This window comes from Canis aureus, chromosome 6 (assembly GCF_053574225.1).
Source record: "Canis aureus isolate CA01 chromosome 6, VMU_Caureus_v.1.0, whole genome shotgun sequence".
NCBI lineage: Eukaryota > Metazoa > Chordata > Mammalia > Carnivora > Canidae > Canis > Canis aureus.
The window spans coordinates 75025443-75049214 of record NC_135616.1 but is presented as its reverse complement, the minus strand read 5'-3'; the positions used below and the strand labels follow the sequence as shown (position 1 = coordinate 75049214).

Sequence of the window (23772 nt, the reverse complement as noted above, 5' to 3'; positions counted from 1 at the left end):
GGGGACGCAAGTGCTGTCTGCTCCCGTATCTGATCCCAGCCCTGCTGCTTGCTCTTGTGGCACACATGCCTACCAGTAGCATGTGTCTTGCCATCCCCTGAAGAGCTTCTCCTTCAGCCCTGGGAGGTCGCTGAGGCATACGTACAGAGATGATTTCCCCATTTTATTGATAAACCAGGAGTGGTTCAGTGGCTCAGACGAGAATTTAGCATTTCTACATCCAAAGGTCCTGGCATCAACCCTGACCCCACCCAGTCCCAAGGTGTCAGATGGGAACAAGCACTCCCTGCACCCCCACCCCCACCCCGGGGGGCTACTGCAACTCAACTCACTCATCCTCTTTCTCCGGAGCTTCTTTTGCAATAGGCCAAGAGCCACAAGCGTAACGGGGAACAGCATAGATACCGGAATCAGGATCCAAGATTTGTTTTTCTCTCCTGGAGTAGCGCTGGAGTAGATGTAGCCAGTGAGTCGGGGGGGGGGGGGGGGGGAGTGGAAAGAGCACAGGGGAGTGGAGGTTGGAGTTGGACGGGAGACTGAAGGGCGGCGTTTGACCCTCGCCGCTCACTTTACAGGTGAGAAGCTGAGGTGGGGGAGGTGGGCTGCCCTCATTCCCACAGCAGGTTAGTAGAAAAGCTGGGACCAGAACCCAGCCCTCAGGTTCCCAAGCCCTGCATCCCTGTCACTGCTGTCTTCCCTGCCTGGGTACGGGCCCCACCATGCGCCCCAGTGGGAAACAGCTGAGTGAGTCAGGGAATCTACCCTGGGCATTTGGCTCCACCACAATCTTTCCTTGTGGCTTCAGCAAGGACCTCCCATGTCTAGATTTTTTTGTTCCTCATCTTTTAAAAAAGTCCCAAAGGTTCCACCTAAATAGTCTGTTTTCCTAATGTTTAGATTTTACTTGAGAACCACATGAAAATACTCGGGGTTTCTTAGCAAGGACCCTTGAACAGGCAAGGGAGGGTCTGTGATTTTGATGGTCTTTGCCCTTCACTGTCCTGGGCTTACAAAGAGGAGTGAGCAGATGGAGGGGGGCACAGAGGTCAGCCCACAGAGGAGCATGCGGAAAGTGGGGCAGAGGCAGGGCCCCAGCCGAGACAAGGGTCTGGGAGTTTACCTCTTCATGGGGGACCCCTTGCCCCAGGGCCTCATGGACCCAGCAGCTGGGGCCTGGCTCGGTGTGGCTTGGGGATCGCTGTCTCCAGCAGGCCTGTCTAGGTCCCCTTGGGTGGTTCCTTCCTCGGATGCCATCTCTCTGCTGGTGGGGCCCAGGGTCCACACACCTGCAGCTGGAGCAGTTCCTTCAATGGAGCCCAGAGCTTGTGGCTCAGAAACAGTTGTTGCTTCTCGAAGGATTCCCTGCACCCATTTTTCGGAGACCAGAGTTGATGGCCTACGGGTCCCTGTGACCTTCGCAGCTACATCCGGGGCTGTTCTGACCCTCTCTGTTTCTTCCTCTGCTCCATCGGCCTCAGTAGTTGTCTCCCCCGCTTCCTCGCTGGGCCGAGCCCTGTTGGCTACCGAGCCTCTGGGGTCCCACACCCAAACATCTTCTGTTGTGTCGGACACGCCTCCGATCGCTGAAGCCGGACTCTCTGGAATAGGGACCGTTGCCCAGACAGAGGCCGCTCCCTGGCTGTCCGTCCCTAGAGCTCCTGCCCCTGTTGTTCCCAGGGTCTGCCTTCCCTCAGCTGTTGTTCCTGGAGTCCCAGCGACTCCGGCCCATCCTGTCCCCTGTCTTTCTATGGTCTGGGTGGCTCCTGGGGTCCGTCCGTTGGCCGCTGGTGATGCTGTTCCAAAGGATCCCGTGACGAGCTCAGTGGCAGCCGGAGTGGCCGTGGGGATGGAGCCGGAAGGGCCTGCGAACGGCAGGGGGACACCCCATGGGAAGGCTACCCCGGCTACCCGCAGGAGTCACCAAAGGGCGCCAGGCCTAACGTGTTCGCTCCGAGGAACGCGGCCCCACGAAGCAACAGCCTTTGCTCAATATGTGGGATAGGATAAAAAAATTAGGGAAAACCAGGTGTCTTCTCTAGCCTGTTGCAAACATTGACGTGCTTTGGTCCTTCCTCCTCGTGTGGTGCCCACACATGCCCTCCCGAGCCGTCCGGCAGCCCCTGGGCCCCAGCCCGCCACGTGGGGCTCTCGCCAGATGCTTAGGCAAGTGCGGTCCCAGGCACTGCCCCCTCCCTGCCATGCCCCCTCCCTGGGGCTGCCACTGCCTGGGCGCCCTTCCGTGGACCCTGGGTCCCCAGCTCCAGGTCACTTCTCTGGAACCTTCCACGCAGAGCATGGACCTGGGAGGCGCCAGACGTCTGCTCAGGGGCCCGGTCTCAGGAAGAGCCTCTTCTGTGCTCGTGTCTCACCTGCTCTGCTTGTCTGAACAAAGAGACATCGTGAGCCCAAGTGGCCAAATTATCCGATTCACTCCCTTCTCGAGTCCTGTCCAAATACGCCTGCCACGAGCCGTGGGGGAGCTCGGGTGGGATGGCCCGCCTGCGTTCCGCTGGGAAGGGTTGCTCAATATCTACCTTCCTTCTGAAGGTGATTTTTTTTTCTGAAATGAAAGCCTGCTTCCTAGAGGTCTGGCCTTACCCCCAGCTTTTCCTCATCACCCCCCCCCGGGGGGGGGGGTAAAGCCCTCTTGGACCCGTGCAGCATCTCCTGCACCTGCCTTCCCTGCACTCTCTTCACCGGACTTGACCCGCCAGCCGTGAGCGCGTACCTGCAGAGACGGTCAGGTTCATGCTAAAGAAGAACATGTTGTTCGTGTTTCCAATGCCACAGCGGTAGCGCCCCACGTCATCTGGGGACAGCTGGGCCAGCGTCACCACAAACAAGCTTCTCCGCGGGAAGTCAGCGAGAGCCACGCGGCCGCGGTAGCGCAGGTGAGTGTAGTGGGTGGTGGACACGATGGTGTGGCAGATGTGTGTCACGGGGCTTAGGCGACACCAGTACTTCCTGTCGTGCATGTTGATGGTCAAGGGGGCGTAGTGGCACCGGATGGTGACTGCTCCCCCAGGCTTCCCGGACACCAGCCTCGGGCCCTTCAATGCACCTGCAGCTGCAGGCAGAGAGAGGGGGAAAAAATCAGAGGAAAGGGGGCGTTGAGTGTGGTCACCGTTTGGGGAGTCACGAGCTCCACGCTCTGCCAGGATGAGGGGACAGGTCGGAAAATGGCCTCATGAAAGTGAAGAAAGAAGAATCAATATGGACATGTCAGAGCTTAGCCCCTGGGTCCAGAGCACCCCAAGATATGGAATGGAGCTGCATCCAAGGCCCCATCTGAGACACAGAAATGCAAGGATACTCTTACCAGCTATTAGCCAGCACCTGTCCTGTGCCAGGTGCCAGGTGTGGTCACACAAGTCCACCCAGAGCCTGTGTCAACATGTGCAGGTCTGTGGTGGGTTTGCTGGACCGCAGAAGAGAGAGGGTACGCGGGAAAGGGAGGCTGGGCTGCTTTCCTCTGAGAGGGGAGGGTGCCCTACACACAAGAATCCCGGTCCCCCTGGGGGGCCGTCCCCAGACCCAGGATCGAAAAATGTTCGCTCCCGGCACTCTTCTGTAGAAATGTCACCGTCACGTGCCCCCATCAAAGCACAGACTGGGACCATGTCTGCTCTGGCAAGTGGCATAAATCACGCCTGACCCAGGCTGTGGCCTGTCTACCAAATGGCACGAACTTGACCCGGTGTGGGCAGAAGCAAAGCTTGTCCTTTCACTGTCTCTTCATATTGGCTCTGCTCCTTCACGCATCTCAGGCATCCTTTTGGGGACAGTAGGTTCTGTCGTCTCACCCGGAGAGGAAAAAGTCTGGTCCGGCCGAGAATGGCATCTCCAGGGCAGTGCAATGACCGGTTGCAGCTCCAGGCTCTCCGCGTTCCTCCTTCCTCTGTTCAAAATCGCGGTGTAGGCCCCTTGGGGATCGCATACGGAGGGGCAGAGAGGAAGGTGGGGGGAGAGTTGTGGGCTGTTCGCCTTGCTCTCTGGGCACACGCATGTCCAGGGCCCTTCCTGGGACTTTGTTCCCCCAGACTTTCCCATGCTCTCTGGCTGCTGTTCCTTTCTTGCAAGAAGTGCCTGTCCTGCTGGCCTTTGGGCCTCCTCCACCTCCACCAAACCTATGGCTTCTGGCCACCCGCCCTTCCTTTTGTGGTCATGGTCCCTTCTGGGGGGCCTTTGTGGTGGAGTCCCCAAACCAGCTCTTTTCGTAGGTGCCACATTTGGTCACAGGAAGCATAGTTTTGTCCTGCTGTCCAGAGAAGCTGGGACACGGGACAGCATGTTGCGTAGCTTTCTACAAGTTTCCTTCTCTTGCTGGACTGAACGTGAAGGGGGAAGTAAGCCCTCCTGTCTGTCTCCTGGGGGTGGGGAGGGGGCAGGTGGAGGAGAGCACAACACGCTGACATCTCTCTCCAAAACAGCTCTTACAGGGAGTGTGGCCACCCTCTCAGGATTCCTCAGATGGGGGGGGGGGGGGGCTGTTGCTCGCACAACCAGCTGTGCCATCTCTCCCCACAATCCTACACAGGCGGTTAAATATCTTGCTTTGGGATGTCGGTGCCTGGCATCTATCAATTTGTTCTATGTCTCTAGGGCCTCTGAAGTCAAGAAGGTTCAGTTTTTGTTTGTTTTTAAAGATTGTATTTCTTTGACACACACAGAGAGAGAGAGAGAGAGAGGGCACCAGTAGGGGGAAGGGCAGAGAGAGAGGGAGAAGTAGGCTCCCCACTGAGCAGGGAGCCCGAATTGGGGCTCAATCCTGGGACCCCAAGATCATGACCCAAGTCGAAGGTAGACATTCAACCAACTGAGCTCTCCAGGCACCCCAAGAAGGCTCAGTTTAATATCTAAGCTTAATAATATCCTGTGGCCAGAACTGGCTACAGAATCGCAAAGCCCAGTGCAAAACGAAAATGCAGGACCCCGCTGTTCGGAGGCTATTAACCCCCGTTCTTTATGGTAATAGCAGGGCAGTAAACCAGGGGTCTTCTGAGGCTGGAGCCCTTGTGATGCATAGGGCACGCGCTCACGGAGCTGGCCCGCCTGCTGCGTATGTCTTGAGGTCTAATCATAGGGAGACTCAAGGCCGTACGTGCCACGACTGTAGCAATGTTCTCACTGTAGTTTTAATTAAGTGACGTACGTCCAACTAGGCCACGATCAGTAAAGCTAAATGGCAATTTATCATTGAGAGAATTTTCAGGATTATAAACAAGGACCGTCTTGGGACAGCGTGTTGGGGCCCTGAGTAAGTGCTCACACTCTAGCTTCGGGAATTCTTACGACCTACGGGGCGCACACACGAGAGGCTCTCTGCCCCATTAGTCAACAGGATGGGGCAGTCTGACTGCTCAGGAGAAAGCTGATTGAGAATCCTTAATGAGGGGTGCCTGGTGGCCCAGATGGTAAAGCGTCTGTCTGCCTTCAGCTCAGGTCATGACCCCATGATCCTGGGTTCGAGCCCCGTGTGTCGGGCACCCTGCTCAGCAGGGAGCCTGCTTCTCTGTCTGCCTCTGCAGCTCCCCCTGCTTATGGCCTCCCTGTCTCTCTCTCTGTCAAATAAATAAAGAAAATATTTTTAAAAGGAATTCTAAATGAGCTCTCGCAATGAACATTTTTTTTCTTTTATTAATACCAAATTGTCCTTGCCCTTGAGACTCGTTTTATGGATTACTGATCAGTAGCTCTTAGTTATATGTAATTAACGTATATGTATATATATTATATTATATATAATTTGGAATATATTTGGTAGGTATTCTAAGTAATTTGGAATTTTTTATTAGTCACCTGTGGGAATTAAGGAAAGGGCTAGCATTTTAGGATGAATATGGTGCCCCCCTGGGGTGCCTGCGCTCATTCCCCCATCATTTCCCTGCGGTTGTCTGTGGCTATGGCTCCCCCTGGGAAAGAGCGAGGGGGGGCCGGCAGATGGAGGGAGGCCAGGGATTGGAGACAGACTTGGTCTGAGAGAGCAGGAGAGGTCTGAGGCAGGGCAGAGGGAGAGGGGTTGCACCTGCGATGGATGTCTCCTCCATCAGGCAGAGGGGCGAGAAAGGAGTGAGTGATTCATTGGCCCAGAGGTGGGCCCCGGAGGGGACAGGGCCATTCCACAGGCATCTGAAATGGGGTCTTCTGTGTGGAGGGGTCAAAGCAGAACCTGGGGCAAAGGGAGGAGATGGACCATCAGGGGGCCTCCTAAGTTCACAAATGCACCCACGAGAGACAGAGCCAGCTCTAAACTCCCTGCCAGGCCAGATTGCTGGACGCACCCCATGGAGTAAGAGCTCCCTGCCTCCTGCCTCTCCTCCCTTTTTGCTCCTGTGACCCTGCTGGGGTCCCAACATGGGGATGAGAGGGGAGAGAGGAACAGAGCAGACAGTCACCACGTCCCCTGCACTGCCTCCTGACCGCAGGCCTTGGGTGGATGAGGGGGCTTGTCTTTGAAAAAAGATTGAAGTCCTGACCAAAACATTTAACTACATCCTTTAAAGTATCAAATTCAGATTTGAGACCTAAAGGAATTAAGTCAGGACTCTTACCTACGTTAACATGTTAGCAGAAAAATCACGGGCCTGCCTGAGTTTTCATTTGGGGGCAGGGGGATGCCTGCCTTCTACTGAGAAATTTTATTTTATTTTATTTTATTTTATTTTATTTTATTTTATTTTATTTTATTTTATTTTATTTTATTTTATATTTTATTTTATTTATTTATTTTTTTTTCTACTGAGAAATTTTAAAGGGGCGCACGGGAGATTGAAATAAAGAGATGGTATGATTATATCACAGAGAGTCCTTGCTCAAAATGAACCTTCGTTTCCTGAAAATTCTGATTTGTTTATAGGCCAAACATAATTATTAATCTTTTTTTTTGTATTACCATAGCATTTTTTTATTCATTCATTCAATGGTTATTTGTTCAGCGTGTACTCAGGACTAGGTTCTAGGTACCAGATGCTCTGGGCAAACAGTCACTACATTTCTCAAGGGTTCCCCATTACCATTAAAATAAAATCTAGACACCAGGGGTGCCTGGGAGGCTCAGCAGTTGAGCATCTGCCTTTGGTTCAGGGCGTGGTGATCCTGGAGTCCCAGGATCGGGTCCCACATCGGGCTCCCCATGGAGAGCCTGCTTCTCCCTCTGCCTGTGTCTCTGCCTCTCTCTCTGTGTCTCTCATGAATAAATAAATAAAATCTAAAAAAAAAAAAAAATCTAGATACCGCAGCACAGAGACAGGGCTATGTGTCATCTGAGCCTTGATCTATCCAGCCTCCCCACACCAGCCTGCCAGGACCCGGAGGGCAAGGGCTGTCTTCCCCCCACTGTCGCTGTGGCTGGCGTGTCATCCACGTGTCCTCCGTGGATGTGTGTTGACTAAACCAGTGGATGCAGAGATGTAATATCATCTACCCACCTAGCTTCTTAGTAGACTCAGCACTTTGGGGTAGGGCAGGTCTGCATTTCAAAGTCCTCAGTATTGGGCCTGGTGCTGTTTTTCTTTCTTTTTTCTTTTTTTTTTTTTTTAAGGTTTTATTTATTTATTCATGATAGAGAGAGAGAGAGAGAGAGAGAGAGAGGCAGAGACACAGGCAGAGGGAGAAGCAGGCTCCATGCCAGGAGCCTGACGTGGGACTTGATCCCAGGACTCCAGGATCAAGCCCTGGGCCAAAGGCAGGCGCCAAACCGCTGAGCCACCCAGGGATCCCTGTTTTTCAAATGAGTGGGAACAAGCAGCGCAACTTCCATCTGTTGCCTTCATGCCCTGGACCCGTTATCTTGCAAACGCAGCTGACTTTCAGTCAGCAATTTGAATGGAAGAGAGCAGAGACACAGGGAAATGTCAAAACAGTGATTATTCTAGAAATGACCAAAGCAGGCATATGCCCTCTCTGGGGAGCTCTTGCCTGTCTCATTCCCCCTGGAGCCAGACCTGACCACCCCCTGGATCTTGCATGGCCTGGGGTCCCAGGAGGGAAGGCCAGGGGTAGGCCCGGACTGCCGAGGGAGCTGGGCGGCCCGCCGTGCATCCCTGCAGCCTGGAAGCCACGGGGCTGGTTTTGTAAGCTCTGAACCGGGGCTGTGTTGGGGTCTCACCTTGCAATAGGCACACCATGAGGAGGACGGGCATTTTCCATCCTGCCCTCCGGTTGGTGACCTGCAAAGAAAGCACTATAGTTGAAGAAGCCTGAGGGGGACCAGTGAGAAGCTGGGGTGAGCAGCAGGGAGACCTGGGGTGAGCCCTCTCTCACTGCAGGACGTCCGCTCGCGCAGTGTTGTGCTGGGTGGGCCATGCCTAACCAAGCGCAGGACGTGGACTCCACCGCGCTCCGAAGCATGTGTGTTTGGCCCAGGGCCCCATCACCAGGCTCCAGTGTCCCTGCCCTTGGGGTATCTGTGTTCAGCAGAGTGGGGGGCTCCCTCTGTAGGATCCCAGCCCCTGCACCCACACGGCGGAGCTGGGAATCCGGGGGAGCCTTGTGTCGCAGAAAGGCTACAGGCTTGCAGTTTGGACCCAGGCTGGGTGGTGGGGCCTGGCAGGCTGGGTTCCTGGCCCGGGGAACGAGCAAGTGCGTCAGGGGGCCGTTGTGCAACTGGAACTCGACTGTGCCAGGGGCGCGGGCAGTGTGCAGGGACCGAGCAGTTCCCGCCCCCCCCACCCCTTCTTTTTGGCCGAAGAACAGCTGATTCCCTCAAGGGGAGCTGCTGCTTTGCTGGCGGGGTGCCTCCGCTCAGTCACAAGGACTTAAACATTGGCTCACGGGACGAGCAATTGCACAAGGGCCCTAGTTCATTCTCTTTCTTCTCCAGGACTTCTAGAAAGCCCTCCCTGTCCCCTGGCCAACGCTGATCTCCCCCGCCAGAGACTCGAGGGTGGGCCTGTGTGTGTCACCCCTCTACCCCAGGGCTCTGGACAGGAGGCCACAGGGTGTGGGGGCACCGCGGGCTCTCGGGAGCGGGACTGACCACTCCTGCGACAGACGCCCTGCCTGTCCCCACCAGTCGGCTTTCATCGCGTGCTGATTAGAAATGCCTGCTTTATCCGTGTTCCCCTAGGGTTTTCACGGTTGCTAACTGACGGATCCCAAATCTGTGCTTGAAATCTATGTACTGCCTGCGGTTCTTGGGACCTAGAAGGAAGGAAGGGAGGAAGGGAGGGAGGAAGGAGAGAAAAAGGAGAGAGGAAGGGAGGAAGGAAGGGAAGGAGGGAGGAGAGAGGAAGGGGGAAGGAAGGGAGGGAGGAAGGAAGGAAGGAAGGAAGGAAGGAAGGAAGGACGGAAGGGAGGAGAGAGGAAGGAGAGAGGAAGGGAGGAAGGAGGAAAGGAAAGGAGGGAGGGAGGAGAGAGGAAGGGGGAAGGAAGGGAGGGAGGAAGGAAGGAAGGAAGGAAGGGAGGGAGGGAGGCAGGGAGGAGAGAGGAAGGAAGGGAGGAAGGAGCAAAGGAGGGGAGGAAGGAAGGAGAGAGGAAGGGAGGAAGGGGGAGGAAGGGAGGGAGGGAGGGAGAAAGGAGAGAGGAAGGGAGGAAGGGAGGGAGGGAGGGAGGCCGGCTGGCTGTCCTGGGGTCCTTCCCCCTCTCGTCCCTACCTCACTAAGGTTGAGAACAGGTGCACAGTCAGCGGTCTGGCCCCGGGCAGGGGACTGTCACCTCCCCAGGGCCCAGCCGGAGTAGGGGAGGAGAGGGAATGGGAGGGAGGCCCTAAGGAGACGGGGCGGGGGTGGGGGGCGACAGCAGGGGGGTCGCTGGAGGCCGGGGCTGGGGCTGGCCCCGAGGGAGCCCCGAGGGGGCGGCCCTGGAAGAGGCCCCCGCCCGCCCGCTGGCTGCTGGCCGCCTGCCTCCCCCGCCGGCCTCTGCCAGGTGCGCTGCCCTAATCTGCTGCTTGATTACCGCCCACCAAGCCCAGGTCCGCGGGGGCGAAGTTTTTCTAGCACGTTGGGTGCTGACTCTGCGCGCCGAGGCCAAAGTCTGCCCCCCCTCCCCCCCCAGTGCGGGGAGGCAGCAATCTCCAGGCTCAGGAGCAAAGGCACCTGCCCCGAGGGGCAATGAGGAAGCTCGACCGAGATAAGCGGCCTCGGGTTATCGGCCTTGACTGGAGGCTGGCAGGGGAACACTGCAGGAAGTGCGCCCAGGCCCCTGGCACCCGCCCCGCCCGTGACCTCCGAAAGCCTTTCTCCGGAATACCGGGAGCTGCAGGCCTCGCTGGGATTGGGATGAGGGCCAGGGTGGGGCCCGTCCTCTCCTGCCGGGAAGAGCATCTACCCCATCTCCAGCACGGCGGGGGGGGGGGGGGTGGGGGGGTGGGGGGGGGGACTGCGCCCCAAATCCCCACTGCCCCCCTCCTCCGGTCCCCCCAGGCCACTTATCTCCTGTTCCCTGCCCCTGGGGACAGCCCACACGAAAGCCAAGGAGCCCACGTCGGGGTAGTGCAGCCCAGAAGCAGGACTCAGGAGCTCTGGCCCTGCCTGTGGCTGATCGAACCATAGAATGACCTAGAGCAATGCATCCTGCTCCAGAGCTCTTTGTGACGTGTGTGGGTCCTATGTGACTCAGGGAGTCGCGTGTCAGGGTGAGCAGGAGAGCGGGGAGGCAGGAGGGACATGCCTGCCCCGGGAAGGGCCCCCACTGCACACGTGAGACTTGCTGCTGCGAGTCACCACCCCTCCCCGGGGAGACAGGACCCCAGCCTCTGGGGACAAAGCCAAGGCTCACCTGTCCTCCTGGCTTAGCTGAGGCTTCTGCAGCCATCTCAGTCCAGAGATAAGATCCACCCGGACTCTCCTTCTCTGTCTGTCTGTCTGTCTTTTTGAGATGCTGGTGTTGGAACACCGTCTAGCTTCTTCTCCTTAACCTTGACACTGAGAAGGTAGCACCGGGGGCTGGAAAGCAGCTGGAGCTGCACTGGAAGCTCCAAGTGCAAGAGGGGCTCTCTCTGCCCCCCGCCGCTCTGCACCTGCAGCAAGTCGCTGCACCCCGCGCCTTGGCTTCTAGGTCTAGGAAGGAGCCAGGAGCTGGTCCTTGTGGTCCTCGCTGTCACTTACTCTCGCAGAACTTTTCCAGGGGTGGCGACCGTGGTGTCAAGGATCTACATTCTCCAACCTCTCGTTACCCCTCCGGCCCAAGGCCCCATCCTGATCTTTCAGGATGCCCCAGTGTAACTGGCCCCTTGAGGATAAGTAATGCAACCAACAATCTGGGGAGGGGAGAAAATTTGGGAGAGGAATTCCCCTGTAGGCTGGCTGGACAGCGGGGGCCTTCTGCTGGCCTGGCCCCTTCGGCCGCCAGGGAGAGCCAGTTTGGGTCACGGGCTCCAGGTCAACTGCGTGCCTGGTAGTCCCCGATTCATGCTCCAGAGCGAGCACAATACAGGAAATGAGACGGGCTCCATGGAAAGAGAGCACTGACAAGTGGTGGCCCATCCAGGAGGACAACATGCTTAAAAACACCCCAATATGTTGCTTTGGAAAACACATCAGGGGTGGGTTCACTTCCTCTTAAAAGATGTAATGCCTACCTCTGTTGGTTTTATTTATTTATTTTTATTTTTTATTTATTCATGATAGAGAAAGAGAGAGAGAGAGAGAGACAGGCAGAGGGAGAAGCAGGCCCCATGCAGGGAGCCCGACACAGGACTCAATCCCAGGTCTCCAGGATCACGCCCTGGGCTGAAGGCAAGAGCTAAACAGCTGAGCCACCAGGGATCCCACCTCTGTTGGTTTTAAACTGACATTAAAATGACAACTAAGATGCTCCAAGGGATGGAGGTGCTGTAGACTCCAGTGAGGGACTCTCACCAGGGCCCCTAATGGACACCATAGCACCCGTAGGCCAGTGAAAAAGGGCACTTCTTTAGAAAAATCAAGGCAGTTGATATATTGTTGTGCCGTGACCATAGATGGCAGCACGTATTACCTATGCATTCCCCCTTCCAGGTTTGGAGATAGATTGTGGGTAAGATTTGGGTCACTGACAGCAAATAAGAGAGGAAAAGAAGCATTACTGTAGGATGTCCAGGGTGTGGCAGGCCCAAGGTGGTCTTGGGCACGTGTGTATGCCAGTTACTGTGTGCGGAGCGGCGTGTGCCACTATTCCAGGACGTGGTTAGACGGCCCAGATCTTCATCGACACCTGTAGCCTCTCCTATAAGTTAGAATACATGTACCATGGAAATGGCATCCCCTTAGCTGTGGCATGCTGACGCAGTGCACAACCTGAAGAACTGTACGTGATGGCCCCCCTTATCCCCAGAATTGAATGGTGGCAGAGAGGGTTAACGCCCAGCTAGATTCTCCATTCCCAGCTCCGCCGGGAGCAGTAGAGCACTGTGTGGTTGATCACATAGACTTTGGAGTTAAGACTCCTTCCAAGTTAATATCCCAGCCCTACTTTGTACTGGAAAAGTGATATGGGTCAGATTACTTAACCGTTTTTACCCCTTGTTCTCCTCATCTGAAAACAGGAGATAATAGCACCTACCTCATAAAGTTTGTGGATTAAGTGTGACAATCCACGTAACTTAAAGTTCCCTGCGTGTAGCAAATTCTCAGTAAATGTCAGCTGATAATATTAATAGATAATATTAATAGATTAGTTTATAGCGACAGAGAGCAGGTGTCATTTAATGATCACAGCCTCAAAAAACAGTCCTTTCTGAAGCTTTTCCTCTATTCAGCAGCTTATTTCCTTTTTTACTTTCTTCTTTCTTCTTTTTTGCCTTTCTTTCTTTTGCCTTTTTTTTTTTTTTTTGCCATTTGATTATTTTGGCATCTGAAAGATGAAAAATAAATCAATTTCTCTAAGGACATGTCCAGATTGATTTTGTATTTTAAAATAAAAAATGGTCAAATTGTATTGTTTAATAAACCAGGCGGACATTTTACAGCCTAAAGGATATTTTTGTCTAGTTTATCTCCTTTTGAACATTTTGGAGACTTTTTTATTACTAGAGAGGTAAGCCATAGTAAAGCCCAATTAGTTGTAAAGTCTGGGGCCAGTTTTCAGAGCCCTGACCCGGAGCCAAGTGCTCCCTCTCTGAAACTTTATGGGGGAGAAAACTCTGTACTGGCTACTCCTCTTGAGAGTGTAACTGAATTTTTTTTTTTTTTTTTTTTTTTTTTACCTAGTATCAAGCCACGGGAAGCCTCTTTATATAGGTTTATGACACTGTGACCTTCTGATTCCAGGTCCCAGACTCCAGAAAGAAAACGAAATAACGCATAGACCAAATGTTAGGTATGGGAAGTGTTTTTGCCCACTCCCTGCCCCCCTCCCCTAGTTCCCCCAATCCCAAATTTAGCAAAGGATCATTTGCTAAACAGACGCACTGAAGTAAAAATCAGAAATCAAGAAGTTAACCAAGGCAGGGAAAGCTATTTGTGCTATAACACAATCTGTATTGATCTCTTCCGTCTCCAAAACATGTTTTCTAATGAATAAATTAAGAGCAATATGTAGAGATGCTTTATGCATCCAGGTGGCCGTCCTCAAAGCTCACATTCCTCCTTCTGCATCACTGCCGAGTTTTCAGCTGGCTCTACCTACATATGCAAGCTTTTCTGTTCTTTGTTTTTTAAAAAAGATTTCATTGGGCAGCCCGGGTGGCTCAGCGGTTTAGTGCCACCTTCAGTCCAGGGCGTGATCCTGGGGACCTGGGATCGAGTCCCGCGTTGGGCTCCCTGCTTGGAGCCTGCTTCTCCCTCTGCCTGTGTCTCTGCCTCTCTCTCTCTCATGAGTAAGTAAATTTAAAAATCTTAAAAAAGATTTCATTTATTTATTTTAGAAAGAGAGAGAGAGAGAGAGAGAGGGAGGAGGGGCAGAGGGAGAGGGCAAATCTCAAGCAAACTCTATGCTCAGCACAGAGCCTAATGCAGGACTGGACCTCAGGACCCTGAGATCACGACCTGAGCTGAAAACAAGAGTCGGATGCTTAACCAACTGAGCCACCCAGGTACCCCTGCAAGCTTTGTTCTATCCTAGTTATTAGCAGGAGAGACACAGTCCTTCTCCCCCCTCCCTAACTCAAGTCCTGCATGCCCAAGAAAGCGTTGTTTAAAAACACCTGGATTGCCACCACCACTCCTTGACCACTTAGAAATTCACAGAGGAAGGTGAACTATGAGACTTGTCACTCTTCCAAAGGATAAGAGAAGAAAGTATTTGTATAGCACAAGTAATCATTTTATAATGACATTAGCAGGCTTTTACAACGTCCACCATCATTTAGCTGATAGCAAAGATTGCAATCCAGCGACATTCACAGCCCTCCAAATCCAGAAGACATCCCAAAGGCAATCGGGCGAGTGCTGAGTGGTTTAAGTTCATGGACGGACTGCTGGCAAAAGCGCAGGGGAAAGAATCCCCGGGGATCATTTCATAGTTCATAGGAGGAGAGCCCAAGAGCTTGGCATAGATCACCGCAGGAAACCGTGATCAACAACAGCTTCTCGCACAATCCGTCTGGAGTGATGAGTCTGGGAACTGAAACAAATCTATTTCTTACCAGTTGGGATTATTTAATGATGATGCTTTTTGGAATAGACACTGTCCTGTGATCATGAATCATGAGCCCTTGCAGGATGGAAGGGACCCCCAGTAATTAACTTGCCACTGAGGGATGGTGTTCTGCGGTGGGCTAGGGGTTTGCTCTCTTGCTGGCAGGGTGGATGGTCATGAGCAACAAGGCCAAACTTGCCTGGGTTCGGAGGAGCCGATGCTGCTTGTGGGAGCCCAGGCATGGTGGTCCCATCCCTCCGACTGTGGCTACTTCCCTCATGTCCCTTGTGCCAGCACCACGGTGGCCAGTGCCTGGAGTTGGCTGATGTCAGACAGCCAAGCCCTCTGTCTGCTTGGGGACGGACTGCTTCCTCCGCAGAGGGCACTCTCAGTGGGATTTAGCATGTGAGGCAAAGGGCTTCACACCTGATGTCACTCCCACGTGCATCCACGTGCCTCCGACCAATCTTCCACTTTCTCTCCACCCAGGCCTCGGTGCATGTTCTAACGTCTGGCTGCTTTTCCCTGTGCACAAAGTAGGACATCAGACACACTGCCCAAAGTTCTGCCTGTTGGAAGGACTTTCTCTTGCCGCTGTTCTTCAGGGCCACTCCGTTCACGTTCGCCGTGAACCTACATATGGAACCAACTCATCTGTAACTGAAGCTTGGGTTTTGGCTCCTGCCATGTGGTTTATCAGGTATGCTCCTGTGTGGCCCTTCATGAATGGAGGGAGGGGGACGCTCGTGCAACAGGACAGCCAAAGTGAGGGGCCGGCCCACGTGCTCGTGCAGCTTGCTGGAGCCCCACGTCCCCATGGCCTCGGTCCCAGCCATACCACTTCCCATTTACGATGAGCTGCTGCTGGCCTCCCTGACTGCATGACTCCGTGGCCATAATAGCCCTTGGTTCATGATGGGCAGTTCCAGATACACACTCATCTGGGATCCGGCGTCCAGGTGTTATATCTCGGCCGGGCCCGTATCACACCAGGAGTCGTTTATCAATGACACATCCATCTCCCGTGCAGATGGCAGGACTGCGCAGAAGAACCCCAGGGAGTTAGGTTGTGATTCTCCCACTGGGACTGACCATGAGCTCCATACAGCATCGTTCCCAAACACCCCGACCTCTGACCTGAAAAGGCTGCTTACAGGTCAGCCTGGCCCTGCAGGGCCCTGCCCTGCTCCCGGCTCCAAGGTAGGAGCTGTGAACTCCTCATTTGAGATGGAGCCAGGAAACCCTGAGGGGGGCGCTGTCCTGCACTGACTGCATCGCAGCCCGAGGAAGGAAGATAAAGGATTATCTGGACGAGGGGAGGCGTTTTTCCACATAGGAGTTTCTCTCCTACTTTTAAGTAAAAAAGAAAGAAGATCCCTCCCCGCCCCAGCAACAATGCAGCAACCACCCCGTGTGGCAATGAGAACCTGCCACAACCTCCAACACTTGTTCTTCTCCAATGAACTTTTGTTTAAAACAAGCCTCTCCAATTTCCTCCTGAAACCTAATAAAAGCTGACCTTCCCCCACCCCCCACCCGTCTCTTTGAACTTGCCTGTGGTTCGGCAGAGTTTGCTTGTCTTGAATTGCAATTTCTCTCCTATTCCCCCAAAAATGCATTTTACTGGTAAAATAACCTGCCATTTTATTTTTAGGGTTGACAAAGCATTTCATGCCACTTGGGGTATGGGCTGGAGCAGTATTTCTGAGGGTGGTGTTTGCTGCCTCCAGAGCCAAAGATGTTCACCAAGTTTGGGCTTCCTTCCTTGTGGTGGGAGGTGCAAGATGGAATATGTTGTCTTTTACTTGGGATGAGGTTTCCTGGCAGGACCCTGATCACTGGACCCCTAAAAATACCACTGATGTGACAGTCCTCTGATCTTCATGAGATTTACCTCCTATCCCCTGAGGCATGCATGTCTTAAGTCCTTCGATGTGCTAGCCACTTCTTGCTCACATGGCCTGATTAGCATAATATCGTCCATAAATAACGGATCAAATGTGACATCCTTCAGGATGCCCCGATGATCCGGATCCCTTCGGACTATATTATGACAGAGGTCAGGGGAGTCAGCACAGATTTGGGAAATTGTAAATATATGTTTACATTTACCCTTATACATGCAAATAATTTCTCCTCCCCTTCTCTGAAGGGAATAGTGAAGGATGCACTCAGCAAATCAAGGCTACATACTATGTCCCCAAGGTCACATCACTTCTACTGTAATAGATAAATGGACACAGTGGCTTGAATTGGGGCCAATATTTGGTTGGGTTCGCAGCAATTTATAGTCATCCCCCAGGGTCCACTAGGTTTCTGCAGAGGCCAACTATTGAATTGAATGAGACATCATGGGAGCTACTACTCTGCATCCTTTAGTCCCTCGGTGTGACACTAATATCAACAATCCCCCCACTATTTGATTTGTTTTGTATTTATTGTCTTGGCTGGGGGTGGGGCAGTTTCAGAGGCTTCTACTTGACCTTCTCCACTACAACAGTTCTTGCTACACAAGCCTAAGACCCAATGATCCAACTAACAAGCACGTCAACTCTAATTATACTTCCGGGGACTGGAGAGCTTACCTTTAGATGTATCTGCAGACACAGTGGGCACACTGTAAGCCAGACTTGGCCAGGACTTTATTTATTACCTGGCCCCCATAAGCCCCACTAGTTAGAATAGGGGGTCATGAGGAGCCTTGGGTTCTCCGGGTATCATGTCAGCTTGGACTCTTGTGTTCTAACATCAAACATTTGGGAGTCCCTCTTCACCAGTATACGTGTCCCCAAATAAATGACTGTGGATTCCTTTGGAAAGGACCTATGGAATCATTACTGTGTATGTTTGCTGTGGTGTTGCAAGGTTTCATCTCCTGGGAATCTGGCTGAGCCTGAGTCTGAAAACTGGCTCAGGTCCAGCAAATGAGCAAGAGATCATGACATATTATTGGGGCCACTGTCTTTAGACTCTTTGTCATCCATCCTTAACTTCTCCTAACGGTACAAACTAAAAGAAACAATTTCATTGGCTGAGTGTCTATTTTGCCTCTAGGAATGCCGTGTTCTTTTAATCACCCCCATTACTGTCTGCGGGTCAGGCTCCTTTGGCCACTGCTCTGACCCCCTTGCTCATCATAATAACTGCATCCATTTGGTCTTTTTGAATCTGGACCTAGCATCATCATTGGTATCACTAAGCCAAATTCTCTACCTACCTCTCCTAACTTCAGCCCTGGCTTATAGAAGAGCCTTGATTGAGTTTTTGAAAATGCTGGTGTCCTTCTCACTAGCTCATTTCTTTTAGCTTTGTGAATGACGTATTGCCCAGGCCTTCCGACAGAACAGAATTATCTGGTAGGTCTTCCAGTCTTCTGGTATATCCACTCTTAGCATGCTCAATTCCTGAGTCTCTTCATTTCTTCCTCCACTGCCTGCTGGGGCAGTTCTGGCATTTCAACCTCATATAGCTTGGGTCATCACTTTTTCCATACTTCTAGGAAACGTTTGAATAGCATGGTCATATACTTCCTGGAATCGCCGCCAGGTGTTAAAACTTGTATCTCTGGATTTGCTCCCTAATCAATATACTCTTCCCGATTCTATCTTGTGCTTCAGCCTCCCTAGATCCAGCATTTTCAGAATCCAGTCCATATGAACTCCTCTGACTCTTGCTGACATCTGCTGAGTAGACTTACAGCTCACTTGAGGTCTATTTCTTTTGAAAAATAGCCCTAACATGGAGCCACTTGTACTAAGCCCCACATCAACAAACCAAAACGTAATACCTAATAATTCTCGTTTCAGTCTCTTCCAGGAGTGAAACCTTTAATCAGTCGATCTAGAATTGCCTGGTCAGCACTAGTGAGGTAACCTGCCCGAGAGACCCCTGCCTTCCCCCAAAGGAAGGTGACCTTGCAAAACAATTCACTCTTTGCTAGAATCACTTCATTGCCCTACCTCCTGCCTATAAAGTCTTCCATTTTGTACAACTCCTCGGAGCTCCTTTCTAAATCTGCTAGGATGGGATGCTGCCTGGCTCGAGGATCGTTAATAAAGCCAATTAGATCTTTCAATTTGCTCAGCTGACTTTTGCTTCTTCCATTAGCAGGGCCAGAACAGCCCCGTTGGGTTATGCTGTGACTTAAGCCTAGTAACAAGCTTAGTTACTAGGAGGGGAGGCGGAGGGGAATGGTCGTTGAGGTTTCTTCAAGCAAGGTGGAAGTGGGAGTAGAAAGAGTAGTGTTAGCTCTTAATAGGGAGAGGCAGGCTAATTCTGCAGGCCCAGAGTTTAGAAGAATCTAGGAGTTAAACATTGTGGGTGGGGGAGGGGAGGAAATCATCCACCTAGATGTCCTATCCCAAGTTCTGGGGCCCCATCGCCTCCACAAATGTCTCCATTCCCCTTAGACTTAGCCTGTTCGTGTGCATGGACTAGAAAGGGCAGGTCCAGCTTTCCGTTACAGACAGATTATCATGGGACTTGCCCAACCGCCTGAAATCCCACAGGAATTGATAACAAGGGGGTTCTCAAGGGCAACTTATATCGAAACAAATGGATGTATTTAGCCTCCAGATTTATGGCAGTGGGACAAGCTCCATAATGATGGGGGATTTCATTTCTGTTTGTTCATACTATCACCTTTTTAGCTCTAAGTAAAAAAAAGAAAAAAAAAACTTAATTTGAGGAGGTAATTTATCTTCAGAGATCATTGATCTTAATCTTTCATTCATGTGAGTTTTTTTAATGGCTTCTACATGAAGATACCTGAAGAAATGATGAAGCTTCACTTCGCATTTCAAAAAGTGATGCATAGGTTCCCCAGTGTTCCTGGGGTTATGTCCTTCCTAACTGTTCAATTTATGCAGCTGAGGTTTATCTTGAAGCAGAGGAGGGGATGGAATCCTGCAGCCCCACCTACTTCAGCACGGGAGATTTTTCTCCCTAAAAGCAAGACCCACCTGGCCTCCCCCTTCCCCTCTGACTACTCTTTATTGAGCACCCAGTGACTATACAGCACAATGCTGGGTGCACTGGGGAGAGGGTAGTAAAGCACAGATACAAGGTACGTCCTCAAGAAATTTACTACCTCCTTGTGGAAGGAACTTGAAAATGCAAATGTCCATACAAACATATATTCCCAAAAATAAGGCCTCAAAAAAGTAAGAGAATTCAATGGACCAAAAAAAGTTAGGAAAGGATTCTCATGGAATCATAAATCATCATTGGATTATAAAGTGTATGCGAGACTTAGAAGTGACCTAACTCAAATCTCTACTTTATGCACAATATCTTCCAAGACATCTTTAAAAGAGAGGCATGCCACCTCAGGTTGATGACCTCCCGTGACAGAGTTCATGCACAGCCGAACCCATTTGCAAATATTTCCAATTTTTAGGAAACCTTAGCTGGGAAAAATCTAACTACTTTTAATACCTACCAGTTGGTAATACTTACACTTTCTAGAAAGGAAAATACAAGATTTAATCTATTCCTTCCTTCATTAGCATTTGAACTAGTCCAGTAAAGTCTTCCGTTTGCTCATCTAAATAGTCCTCATTTCTTTGGGTTATTACTGACGCAAATATTTATTCTTTATTGAAGGTTGATTTCTGCTGGCCCCCATGCCTGCCATGACCTCATTTAAGCATTGCAATGACCCCTCAAGTCAGTATGACTATCCTCACTATATAAATAAGAATCTTGGGCCCTCAAAGAAGTTCAAACCCTCTCTTAAGTTTCTCCCTTCTAGATGAGTTTGTTTGTCGGAATGCCTTGAAAGCAGTTGTTTCTTGAGCAGGGTAATAAAATGGACAAAATGTATTGGAGATTAAACATCTGGAAAAAATGAAAACCTGTTAGGAAATTGTGACAATTACCAAAGGTGATGAGGTTAGGATGATAGTGATGAGTAGCCCAGGTCAGGCTGACATCCAGGGGTGTGGGGTAGGTGGGTGGAGGGGGGGTATGAGAAGAGATAGAGAGATTACTTTAATGGGTCCTCAAATATTTATCCAGAATAAATACACCAGGAGCGTCTGAGTGGCTCAGTTGGGTGAGTGGCCGACTCTTGATTTCGACTCAGGTCATGATCTCGGGGGTCTGGGATCAAGCCCCATCGGGGTCCTGGTTCAGCGGGGAGTCTGCTCGAGGATTCTCTCTCTCCCTCTCCCTTTGCCCCTCCCTCTGCTTGTGCACACACACTCTCTCAAATAAATGAACAAATCTTTTTTTTTTTTTTTTTAAAGAATAAGTACACCAGACACAATGCTAGGTGTCAGAAATGGATAGAGAACCAGATAGGTATGTGCCTCCCTTCGTGGAGCTTCCAGTCTGGTGGGTGTGGGGGGTGCAGGAAGAACAGTAACTTGATCAGCAGAGAAAGAAGTACGTAATTAAATGTTGATAGCTCCTCAGGAGGAAAAGAAGAGGGCTCAGTGCAAGTGGGGCAGGACGGGTCCGGATAGTTAGCTGGTTGGCTGGCTGTTCTGACAGGTGGGAGCCCATCTCCTTGTTCAGAGGGATACGTTCCAGGCTCAAGTTCAGCCACCTGCTGGACCCTTGCCACCGTCACTGGATGGAGTGAGAACCCAAGCTGGATGGTGCCAGTCATGACGTGCCCTCTAGTGTTAAGCAAAGGAAAGGAATGCCCGCAAGGAAGGGAGTCGGGTAAAGAAGGAAGAGTGTAAGTGGGCCCTTGTTTCAGAAGCGGGGGCCGGTCCTTTACCTGGGCCAAGGAGAAGCCCCCAGGGATCTGAGCTGACAGGTTGGGGAAAGGGTTAAAGGCAGCACCGCCTTGGTGTCCGGAGCACATACCTGGTGGTGGCCAGTCACGCAGACCATGAGCCAGGAACTGTTGGCCTGCTCTGCGGGTTTTACACACGCTTCACAACAGCCATATGGGAAGGTACTGGCAGGACCCTGTTTGACAGGTTTGGCAGCAGAGGCACAGAAGTTAAGTGGCCCCGCCGAGGTCACAGGCCTTACGCAGCACAGAGCACAATCCATAGTCTGTTATTATCCAAGGGACCCCAGCAGGTGTCTTGATCCCAGGGCAAGTTCTGGACGTTTCAAAATGTGCTTCGCTGAGCTGCTCTTTGCAACATTTGGCCCGAGGGCTGATCAGGCAACCCAAACTGTAGTTCTCCTGCAAGTGACGTTCTGTGTGGGTTGGCAGAGGGCTCTCTCCCCGGGACAGCCCCCTCTCAGGCACCCAGCTCCCTCCATCCTGCGTGCGGCACTGCCCTCTCAAGCCCTTGGGCTCCGTGCTTGCTGACTCAGGGCAGAAAGGGATGGACGAGACACGCTGGCTCTTCAATTCCCCATCCCAGGAGCACCCACCAAACGTCCTTGGCCTAAATTATTCCGTGGCCCCAGCCAAACTGCAAAGGAGGAAGGGAAAATGTCGAGACATGGACAATCAGGACAGCACTGTCCCTTGTCGCTGCCATAGAGTGGGACGGACCTTGGGCCCAGAAGCAGAGGCAAGGGAAAAGTGGGGGAGCATGAGCAGTGGCTCACCCCATCCCCAAAGGAAGATAAGACCCATCAAATTCTGGCCAGACACAGCCCATCCTTGCCTCGGATCTGCCCATTTTCAGCTTTCAGACTCCGCTCCTGCCCCTGGACCTGGGGGCTTCCTTCTACACCATGGCAGCAGGGAGAAATGGGCAAAATTGGGAAGAGGATCACCCCACAGCCCAGTGGGAAGTTGCTCTCCACTTGGGAATGGGAAGGAAAACATAATTTTTTATCTTTTGGGTTTCTGGGGAGACAGTGACCAAGGAGAGCCACAGAGACACGAGCTCCTGGAAGTTCAGTCCAGGAGCCCAGCCCCCAGGAGTGTGTGTCCCCCCTCCGTGTAGAACATGGTCCCCAGGGCCCCCCAACCTCAGTGTGTTCCTGCCTTTCCTTCAGCGTGGGGTGAGCTGTGACTTACTTTTACCCCATAGAACACAGCAAAGGTGATGAGAGGTCACTCCCGTGACAAAGATGCGGAAGATTCTCTAACACCCATCTGGCAAGGAGACTGCTTCCCTCGCTGGCTCTACCGAGGCCAGATGCCACGCTGCGAGCCGCTCTGTGGGGAGGGCCACGCGGCAAGGCCACGAGGGCAGCCTCTGACCTACAGCCAGCAAGAAACTGAGGCTCTCGGTCCGGCCACCCACAAGGGCCTGACTCCTGTCAGTAATCGTGTGAACTTGAAAGTGGATGCTTCTTCCCCCAACTGAGCTCTCAGGGAGAGCCCAGCCCGGGCCAACACCCCGACTGCGGCCTTGCCCAGAGCTCAGCTAAGTCGCACGCGGGGCTCTTGACCCAAAGAAACTAGGAGATAACCACAGCCAATTTTCTCATGGTTCTTGAGGCTAGAAGTGCAAGAGCCGGGTGTGGGCCAGGCCAGGAGGCCTCTGAAGCCTCTAAAGATTTTTTTTTTTTTTAATTTACTTATTCATGAAAGAGAAAGAGAGAGAGAGAGGCAGAGACGTAGGCAGAGGGAGAAGCAGGCTCCAGGCAGGGAGCCTGATGTGGGACTCGATTCTGAGACCGTGGATCACACCCTGAGCCAGGGGCAGGTGCTCAACCACTGAGCCACCCAGGTGTCCCCCTCCAAAGCCTCTAAAAGAGAATCCAGCCTCGCCTTCCCCAGCTTCTGGCCTCCCCAGGCGTTCCTTGACCTGGGGTGGCAGGTCCCTAACTCAGACCTCTTGTCTTCTGCGCCAGCCCAGTGGGACTGAGGGCCCGCTCCACCTGTGCGGCTTCGTCCCAACTAACGGCATCTTTGATGTCCCCATTTTCAAATAAAGCCATTCCGAGGTACCGGGAGTTAGGGCTTCAACCTACCTCTTTTTATGCAGACAAAATTCGACCCCATCACAGGAAGAAAAAAAAAAGAAGAGGGCGGACCCTTCATGTATCATCTGGAAAATAAACCTCTTCACGAGCCTGATGACACCTGCAGCTTCAGTGCAGGGACTAGTGTCTTTGTAGGTGGAGATCTCAGAAGCTGCTGGGGGAGAGGACCCCCCTCCGGGGATCGCACAAGCAATGCTTGAGGCAGGGCCTAATTCGGCACCCTGAGAGCATGCCTCCTGCCCACCCACACCCCCGTGGCTGTCACAGCTGCCAGCCGTGGTCATGCCACCTGCCCGGGGGCAGGGGATGGACAAGGACTTACAAGTGCTTGCAGGCCACGCTGCCCCCGTTTCACGGCCCTGCCCTGGGTTACCCAAGGGGCCACTTTCTTTGCCGCAGACCCTGGACCTGCCCCACAGCCGC

The 23772-nt window shown here is 52.4% G+C and overlaps 1 protein-coding gene and 2 long non-coding RNA genes across 4 annotated transcripts in view; 1 reads left to right on the top strand and 2 right to left on the bottom strand.

Annotated features, from left to right (window-relative positions):
- Positions 1-8165, bottom strand: part of FCAMR (Fc alpha and mu receptor) — a 10140-nt gene extending 1975 nt beyond the window's left edge. Inside the window, exons 1-4 of the mRNA XM_077902319.1 lie at positions 8108-8165; positions 2729-3067; positions 1121-1862; positions 333-448 (exon numbers count right to left, since the gene is read on the bottom strand). Of these exons, the coding sequence (XP_077758445.1) occupies positions 333-448; positions 1121-1862; positions 2729-3067; positions 8108-8141 (1231 nt within the window). The 5' untranslated portion in view covers positions 8142-8165. The remainder of the gene's footprint in view (positions 1-332; positions 449-1120; positions 1863-2728; positions 3068-8107) is intronic.
- LOC144316425 (uncharacterized) overlaps positions 1-16024 on the top strand; it is a 24520-nt gene extending 8496 nt beyond the window's left edge. For both annotated transcript variants that reach the window (XR_013382382.1, XR_013382381.1), the window contains 2 exons: positions 2791-2891; positions 14986-16024. This is a non-coding gene — a long non-coding RNA (uncharacterized LOC144316425). The remainder of the gene's footprint in view (positions 1-2790; positions 2892-14985) is intronic.
- Positions 13332-23772, bottom strand: LOC144316426 (uncharacterized). Its single transcript, XR_013382383.1, has 3 exons — positions 23338-23772; positions 21313-21878; positions 13332-15535 (listed from the first exon to the last, which is right to left on the bottom strand). It is a non-coding gene; the product is annotated as an uncharacterized LOC144316426 (long non-coding RNA).